This window comes from Mauremys mutica, chromosome 3 (genome assembly GCF_020497125.1).
Source record: "Mauremys mutica isolate MM-2020 ecotype Southern chromosome 3, ASM2049712v1, whole genome shotgun sequence".
NCBI classification, from domain to species: domain Eukaryota; kingdom Metazoa; phylum Chordata; order Testudines; family Geoemydidae; genus Mauremys; species Mauremys mutica.
In genome coordinates this window covers 33,549,440-33,558,871 of record NC_059074.1, presented here as the reverse complement: position 1 = coordinate 33,558,871, position 9,432 = coordinate 33,549,440, and the positions used below count along the sequence as shown (strand labels likewise).

The window sequence follows — 9,432 nt, the reverse complement described above, 5'->3', positions numbered from 1 at the left end:
TTGGCTGTTATTGTTTGATAATAAGTTTCATTACTGTTGCTGTGGCATTTTTTGTATAAGTTTTAAAGTTAAAACAACATGTGGATAAACAGTTTGCATTTACTAAAAATCATATGAAAATAATACAGAATATAAGCAAATAAAAACATAGCCCTTTGAACACATTTTTTCTCTAGCAGAGGCCATTACCACAATAAATGGTCTGTTACAGATATAATCACAACATTACTTCCTTGATATAATTTCAAAATGAAATATCAGTCTCACATTCCCAAACATTGTTTTCTCCCATAATCTCACCTAAAAGTGTAGTGTGAATTCTGCATCTGAAATCTTAATTTTAGAAAAAAGAAAAAGCTTTCCTTAAAGCCCACTGGCATTTTGGGGTGACAGGCCATGGATTATCAAGATGAAGCATACAGTGCCTGGTTGACATATGATTTCATCTTTTGTTTTCTAGTAACTTGAGTTACAACCTCAAGGTAATCTGGCTATATTTATTCGATACTGTAAGCACCTTCAGCTAACCATTCTATGTCTGAGAAACTTCAGAGTGACTTCTTAAAGATTAAAAAGTCACTATTTGTAAAATGTTTAAGTGCTAGAATAAGGAACTCCGGTAGCTAAAGGTAAGAAGCACTTTCACTGAAAGCCTGGTGGCTTGCACAGTGTCTTCATCTGTATTCTATTATGACTGCCATTTTGTCTCCAGCTTCAAAGTCCACTTAGTGTTTTTAAAAACAACAAAATAAAATAAACCTAGAACAGAGCTATTAGCCCTAGAAAAAAAGGTGAATCTTTAGTTTTAAAAAAATCCTTTCAGAAGGGCTCTTTGTAATTAGACTCTCTTTATCAAACTAAGCTATAATTTGGCATTGGTAATGTTTACAGTTCCGCAACGTACTGTAATAGTTTGAGATCTAAGAAAACCCTCCAAATACTGAGATGTTTATTGCAATACCTTTTCAAAGATTCACAACCTTTCAACAGTTTCCCATTTCATAGTCTTGTCTTTTTTTAAAAAGAGCACCCAACATTATACAGTTCCCACATAATATTAAACATGAAATTATCACTTAGAAACAATATTTCAGTAGATAGAGGGTTTAAGGCAAGTCATTCATTTGGAAAAGTTAATTTCCATGTGTTAATTTAGACTGACACAGCTGTTTTCCACCCCATCAGTGCCTTGGGATACACAACGTACATTCAGCAAAGGGGCACATATCTGACCCTATGGACATACGTTGTAAGTCCTGAGTGCCCATTGAAATAATGGTAATATTTTCATATAAGGCATGACCCACAGGGACATGGCATAGGAGGGGTTAATTTGCTTTGTTTCCAGTCTTGCTATTGTATGTGATATTCCCTAGGTAACAGCATTCTTTTCTTACTAAACACCTTTGCAAACAAATACAAACCCCTTTAAAAGGTGCTAAAAATGGGTTTTGAAAACATACAAAATATATTCATCATAGTATTTCCCAATCATTGTTTCAGTGCTGGATATCTGCAGGTTATTTCTCGTTTCTGATTGAAACTATTATTTGTTGTGGAATAACTGTTCTGTCCCAAAATGTTTTCTTCTAGTTTTTTGGGCCATGGGGGCTTGATGCTTTCCTGCTCTATACTTCCTTTTTGAGTTCTTTTCAATGGCAATATCAACAACACTAAGATGCAGGCAATGTGAAGACAGAAATACCAGGAGCTAAACAAAGAAGAAGAAGAAAAAAAAATCATTAATCAGAACTTTGGCCCCTATTATAGCTACTTTAAATAACTTACTGCTCTTACATAGGCAGTTTGCTGTAAATATGATCTTTAGCAGCAAGGCATCAACATTTCCACTGGCATTCTTTCAAATATATTTTATTGTATTGGAAGGCAGAGTGGGAATCAACAAAAAGTGAAACCTCTCCCAGTATATTTACTGCTAGAATGTAAAGTAGACAATTCTGAACTATTACCAGATCTAAGGTAAAATACTACATTTACCATAGCAAAATTTCATTTTTGGTGACCCCCCACTCTGCTATAATCTGTAATAGACATTGTGATAAAGTGGGGGATTTTCCTGTTTTTTCCTTGTTTTTTCAATGATTTGCATGCAGAGGGGGTGGGACTCAGTTTCCCTCTGTGCTACTGGTTTAATGAGGTGATGGGAGAGGGAGTTTGTTGTTACAGAGGACCAGTGACAGAACTTGGGACCCCAGCCAATGGCCTGGAGAATGGATACCCCTGCGACCAGTGACCCAGAGGCCCAGCTCAGGAGTCACAGCCGGTTCTGGCCAGTGGGAGGACAATGGGCTGTGAAGAGGGGACCCCGGTGACCTAACCAGCTGGTTCCAACTAGAGGGGGCCAGAGGACAGAAGAGAGGAGAGGAGGCCCAAGTGACCCTCTTAACCCAGCTTTGCAGTCACACATGCCATTAGGTATTTGGGAAGTATGATATATTTTGATGTATTCCATACTCTGGCAAATGTACTATATTTAATTAATAAAAGAGAAACCGTAGAAACAAAAAGTAAAGCAAAAGTGAAAAAATAATAACCTTGAGCAATGAGAAGTGGAGAGGAAGAATAATGATAGCAAAGAAACTTCACTTCTAATTGGGTTATTGGACTCTCCAATTGACTAACCCCATAAACAGGTGTTAGAACCCTGGTGCAGTTCTACTTATTCGTTATAGTACAGTAGAACCTGAGAGTTATGAGTTACAAACTGACCAGTCAACCACACACCTCATTTGGAAGGTGGTATGCAATCAGGCGGCAGCAGGGACCCGCCCTCCCCAATACAGTACTGCATTAAATGTAATCTACTGAAAATATACAGGGAAAGTTGAAATTTTTTTTGACAAGGTAAGGAAACTTCTGTGATTGTTTCATTTAAATGAAAATGGTTAAAAGCAGCATTTTTCTTCCGCATAGTGAAGGTTCAAAGCTATATTAAGTCAATGTTCAGTTGTAAACTTTTAAAAGAACAACCATATCGTTTTGTTCAGCATTACAAACATTTCAGAGTTACAAACAACCTCCATTCTTGAATTGTTCATAACTCTGAGGTTCTACTGTAAGTGTGGCCTGATAACTCACCCATGGGAGGAAGGTTCAAAAGGCTTTCTTGGGAGGGGGAACTACAAGTGGCATTCGGAGCATCCCCAAACGTTGGGCAGCCGACTGCATAGAAGATGCTTAGATTGAAGTTGATATTGTGTTATTTTGGGGTTGCAAATAAAGCCACACCCAAGCATTGGGGTGAGTTTGGACACTAACTCGGGTTTGTGTGGTGCACCAAGGACACGGTCGGGACTAAACCTGTTCATATCAAACCATGTTTACTAGCTTTAACTATAGAAAATCCAACACTGGAATTAGAGATCTATCCAAATGAGCTTCTCAGCTCTATGAGCTAAGATGTGAAAAAATTATCTAAGTATACCTTACTGCTAGACTGTGTACTGAATAGTTACACATACTGTCACTATATGTGTATGTACACACACTATATAGTATGTTAAACATCTGTGTCACTTTAAAACTGCAAAAAATGAAAAAAAAAAAAGGGATTTTCCTGCTACATTTAAGAGTCTTCTGTGAAGCACTCTCTCTTTTGAGAAATATATACCTATTTATCCTTCTATGGCTGGTTATTCATGAAAGTTACGTTAGGCAGTGGTCACTTATTCCTGTTGCTCTGTGCCCCTTGACCCATTTTCTGATCTCAGATGTGCGCTCTGAATGGCTCCTATGCCAGGAAATTCAATAGTGCACTTGTGCTCTGTGAGCTTAAGGAACTATGAAAATTGTTATTTATTTTGTTTTTTCAAACTGGATGACAACTCACTTAGCTGGCAAAATAGTGATCCAAATACTACTTTTTATTCACCACTCAAAGGAGAACCCCTGCCACAAGAATAATTTAACTTGCCTATGAGTTCAGTGATTTTTAAAAAACCCATAAAGTGTACTTACCTGTAAAACATGAAAGAGGGTTTTACAGAGAGCAGCACAAATGGCACAACTGTGTAACTTATTGCTACTTGAGTTGCTATCCATGTGATGACATCGTAACATAATTTAACAGGAGGAGAATCAACAAAGTAGTGTCTAATGTTGTTTCTCATCTAAAAAAAGCAGATAACAGTAAACAGTGTTAGTAACTAAAACATTGTTATTGAGAGCTAGTTTTATTGTATTTTATTTGTTCCATTGCCATGAAAGCCTTCAGGCACTAAAAACTTCATCTTATCTCCAGTCTCTTTCCTCTCCTCGAGGACATCTGGTGGGGAAAGGGTTTCACATACTTTATGCTGAGACAAAGAACCTATTGGAAAGAAGATTTCAATGCCAATCTATATATAAGTCAAAGGATTCATCTAAGAACACTGCAGTTGGTACATGTGTGTCCAAGCCATACCCAGCAGCCATGGACCTAAGGTACAGAGAGCTTGCACACCCTGGCCTTCAGCTTACCATGCATTCTCTGGCCTAAGAATTTAGTATTAGAATTTAGTATTTTCAATATATCCAATCTAATTTGAGACTTCTTGTCTGATTGAAACAGCCTTGTTTTACAGTAAGTGACATCTAATCTTCTGTAAATGTACATTTGTGAATAATATGAAAATAGAATACTTCAACAAAAAGTCCCCTTAAGGTAAGCCATTCCCATACACTCACTGGCGGGATTACAGTCCAAAGCATTAAAAAGCATCCTGTTTTATCTAAATGTAAGAAATTTTAACTGTGTATTTCAGAAGTCTCAATAATGTAGTAGTTAATGTAACAAAATATGTACATAACACATTAACACACAGCTCCTGTATGTTTCTTTGAGAACCTTGTGTGACCTCTAGGTGCTAGGGTTGCCAACTTTCTACTCACACAAAACCGAGCCCCGCCCCTTCTCCAAGGCCCTGACCCTGCTTACTCCATATATCTCTCCCGCCCCCTGTCACTCACTCTCCCAACCCTCACTCACTTGCTCATTTTCACTGGGCTGGGGCAGGGGATAGAGGTGTGGAAGGGGGTGAGGGTTCTGGCTGGGGGTGTGGGCTCCGGGGGGGGGCCAGAAATGAGGAGTTTAGGATGTGGCAGGGGGCTCTGGGGTGGAGCCGAGGGGTTCAGAATATGGGAGGGGGCTCCGGGTGCAGGTTCCAAGGTGAGGCCAGAAATGAGGGGTTCAGGTGCAGGAGAGGGCTCTGGGCTGGGGTACAGGGGTGTGTGAGGGTTCCAGCTTGGGATGCAGGCTCTTGGGCTGGGGATGAGGGGCTTGGGGTGCAGGAGGGTGCTCCGGGCTGGGATTGAGGGATTCGGAGTGCGGGAGGGGGATCAGGGCTGGGGCAGGGAGTTGGGGAGCAGGAGGGAGTCACGGGTGCAGGCTCTCACTGGCACTTACCTCAGGCAGCTCCTGGAAGCAGCGGCGTGTCTCTGCTCTAACTTCTAGGTGGAGGCATGGCCAGGTGGTTCTGCACACTGCCCCGTCTGCAGACACCGCCCCCACAGCTCCCATTGGCCATAGTTCCCGGCCAATGGGAGCAGCAGAGCTGGTGCTTGGGGTCCCCTGGCTGTCCCTATGCATAGGAGCCAGAAGGGGGACATGCCACTGCTTCCAAGAGCCACACGGAGCCTTGGCAGCCAGGGAGCCTGCCTTAGCCCCACTGTGCTGCCAACCGGACTTTTAATGGCCTGGTCAGTCATGCTGACCAGAGCCACCAGTGTCCCTTTTCAACCAGGTGTTCCCATCGAAAACCAGATACCTGGCAACCCTATTTGGTGCCAACTGACAGAGCTCACAGGGGTGCATAAGGGCTACGGGGTTTTGGGAGCAAAGGTACATTTAAGCTTGAGAGAAACCTGCTGTGAATTTTAAGTGTCTGTTCTGATCATGTTTAACAGCATAAGTGTAAGCAGAACTGCACGTGAAAATTATAGAGTAATCATCTTTAGTGTTGTGCATGTGTAACAAATTTCAGAGAAATCATGTTTGTGAGAGTGGCAGGATGGACTAGGTCTGGAGGCCCCCTGCTGGAGACCTCATGGTCCTGTATTACCCTGTCCCAGAATAGAGCAGCGAAAAGACCTCCAAGCAGTCTAGAGTGGCTGCAGAAGAGCGGCCAATCAGAGGGGCTCCTGGAGCAACCAGTAAGGGTCAGAAAGGCCAGATAAAAGGCAAACAGCAGAGCAGAGCCTTCAGTGACTGTGTGGCGCTTGACAAGGGAGGACCAAGTGCCTGGCTGATCAGATGAACAGTAGAACTGTAGCTAGCTCACCAGACACACTGAGTCCAGCAGAGGCTGCCAAAGACCAGGTGCCTGCCTGGCTGGATAGCAGCAGAGCTGTCAAAAGGTTAATGCGGGCAGGCTGAGCCCGAAGGACTGAGCATAAAACCTGGCCAGACCAGAGGAGGGTACCGAGATAGGCCCTGCTGGTCTGGTAGCAGACTGAGTCCAGGGAGGGCTGCTGAAAAGGACACCAGTTGAGGTGTGACCTGGTGTGCCTAGGGCAGACCTCACTGGAAATGCCAAGGTCAGGGCAGGCTGCAAAAGGGAGAGCAGATAGTCCCAACGCTGGTGGGTAACACAGAATTTAAAGTCACAAACTGCTCCTGATTCCCCCACACTGGTTATCAAGAAACAAAAAAAGAAATCACACAGCCCCCTTATTGCATTCCAGTTCTCTGGCTCCCAATCAGCACCTAGGTGCAGCACAGTGAGAAGTTATTTAAAAAATTCTGCTCACATATACAAAATGTTTTTCTGACTCCAAAGGGTCAGCCACGTTACCAGGTCAGTATAGGTTTGGATCTTACCCAAAATACCATGCTGCCAGCCAATCCTTCAGTATCTAAAACTAAAGGTTTGTTATAAAGACAGAACAAGAAGAGAGTTGGTAAAGCAGTCACATACATACAAAGACTTCAAAGTCCATATTCAGGTTCCTAGCAGCACTGGTGAGTTTGCTGGCTTGAAAGTCCCTCTGGAACACATCCACAGCTTGGATGGGTCATTCAGTTCTTTGTTCAGAGTAGGGTGACCAGATGTCCCGATTTTATAGGGACAGTCCCAATTTTTGGGTCTTTTTCTTATATAGGCTCCTATTACCCCTCATCCCCTGTCCCAATTTTTCACATTTGCTGTCTGGTCACCCTAGTTCAGAGCTTTGTTTGTAGAAAGCTTACTCCAGAGGTAAGAAGCAGGACTGAAGACAAAATGGAGAAGATGCAGCTGCCTTTTATAGCCTTTGGCCATGCAGCTTTTTGTATTTTCTTTGTTTCAAATACAAGCGGCCTAGCCATGTGCTGGGCAGCTTAGAGTTCTGTCCATAGGCATGCCCCTGCATGCCTTGCTGAGTCATAAGGTGTATCCCTTTCCTTCTCTCAATGGGTCAATTGTATAGCTGATGTCCATTAATGGGCCATCAAGAAGGCTAGGTAGTGCTAATGCCAATCTGTCTGAGGGGGTGTCAGCCAGATGCACAGCACAAGTTTGGAACTACAGACATACCATACATGTAACTTACAATAAAAAGGTGATACAAAAACAAACAAGAATAATTTGCCAGGTATGATAAAACATTTTTGCAGATACCTTACCACGGTATACCTGGCATAACTCATTGTAATTTTACAATATTGGTATTCATAATATCCTAAAGTATCCCACAAATTCAATACAGGTTCACAGAGGGTACCAAGATAGGCCCCGGCTAGGTGTCTGAAGAAGGCAGTGCCTCTGGGAAGACCTAAGAGCTACGGCCCCATACCAGGGTTGTGATAAGAACTCGGGATGATATACCCTGAAATGGGGGCGGGGGGGAATGCTTGTGTGGCTTGGCCGGAGGGCTGAGCTGCCAAAGACCGGATGAGAGAACCAGCGGCCAGGGCGTCCTCACAAGAGGCAGATGCCATCCTGAGGTAAGACCAAAAAAGAAACGCAAGCTCACACCTAACCAAGAGAAAGGGGGCCATCCATGAGAGGTGGGTGCCCCTCCCCATGAAAAAAACTGTGTTTGCAGGCACTGTCGACCAGAGAAAAGGGGGCATGCATCAGAGATGGGTGCTGACCCCATTACAGTAACAAAAAGAAAAGATGACAAATACACAAAAAAGATAACAAAAAAGTTATAAATAAATTAGTGTAACAAAGGGAGGTTGAAGCTGTATTGTCTGGTACTGGAGGCGACTGTGATGAGATCATCCTAATGAGTTTCCTGTTCTTAAGTAACCACTAACTGCTGAGTGTTTTTCCTTAATAAAGAGTTGTTAGACATATCTTGAGTAAGGGAATCACAAACCAACACTCAGGTCCCCTAGGTCTGGTAGCTACATACTAATTTGGCAAAGACTATCAAAAAATCTCTACTGAAAGCCTGTTTCACACTGATAACCATAATCATTGTGAAATGTACGTACAGATGATATGTAAGGAGTTATGTGTGTATATATACTGAAAATTGTGGTTTAAAGGTATATAAACATGTTCTGTTCAGTTAAGACAGACTGAGATTTGTGTACAGGACACAAACTGAAATAAACTAAGCAGTGGATCCTAAAACCTGATTTCCCTTTTCCCCCCGTCTCATCCCCTCTCTCATATTCCCCCCTTTTCCCCCCGTCTCATACCCTCTACATTTCATCAAAACTGCACTCCCTCAGATCTCTAATGACCTCCTCTAGACTAAATCTCGGGTTCTTTATCCTTGTCCACCTTGACCTCTTGGAGATTTCTGACACCGTCAACCAGTCCTGACTTCTTGAAATTTTGTCCTCCATTGACTTTCGTAGCTCTCACTCTCATAATTCTTCCACCTCTCCAATCGGTCCTTCAGGGTCTCACCTGTTGGGTCCTCCTCCTTCTCCCCTCTCCTATTCTGAGGAGGCATCCCACAACTCTGTCATTAATCCACAAGTATGGCTCTATCAGTTTTATGCCACTAACTCACAAATCAACCTTTCTACAGATGAACAATCCTCCTCCTCCTAAAACAGCATATCTGTCTGCCTTTCTAATATTTCCCTTTGGACGTCCAATTGTCATCTTAATTTGAACATGGCCCAAACTGAGCTTTCCTCTCAAGCCTTTCCCTTCTCCATCATTTTTCACAACATCACCCACCTCCTAGTCATACAGGCACTTAAACTAAGGGTCATTTTGTCTTCTCTCTACACCCATCCATCCAAACTCTGTGTAAACTTTTCAGATTTTTCTACAGAAATATCTAAGATCCAACCTTTCTTCTTTCCACACACCTTAACTCTCACCCAGGCCCTCATCTCATACCTTGACTATGGGAACCTCCTTGTAGTGAAACATGCTGTGCTGGCAAACCACACACGTGTTTATTACATTTACTCCTGGCTTAAGGTAAAGCAATGCTCAGGTTATTGATTAAGCACAGACTAGGCAATAGCGCACGTAGCCCCTC

At 42.7% G+C, this 9,432-nt stretch overlaps 1 protein-coding gene across 3 annotated transcripts in view; it reads right to left on the bottom strand.

Moving 5' to 3' along the window:
* Positions 1–35: 35 nt before the first annotated feature.
* Positions 36–9,432, bottom strand: part of MBOAT2 (membrane bound O-acyltransferase domain containing 2) — a 195,476-nt gene continuing 186,079 nt past the window's right edge. For all 3 annotated transcript variants that reach the window (XM_045010158.1, XM_045010160.1, XM_045010159.1), the window contains 2 exons: positions 3,979–4,130; positions 36–1,711 (listed from right to left, as the gene is read on the bottom strand). In XM_045010158.1, coding sequence (XP_044866093.1) covers positions 1,492–1,711; positions 3,979–4,130 — 372 coding nt within the window. In that variant the 3' untranslated portion in view covers positions 36–1,491. The remainder of the gene's footprint in view (positions 1,712–3,978; positions 4,131–9,432) is intronic.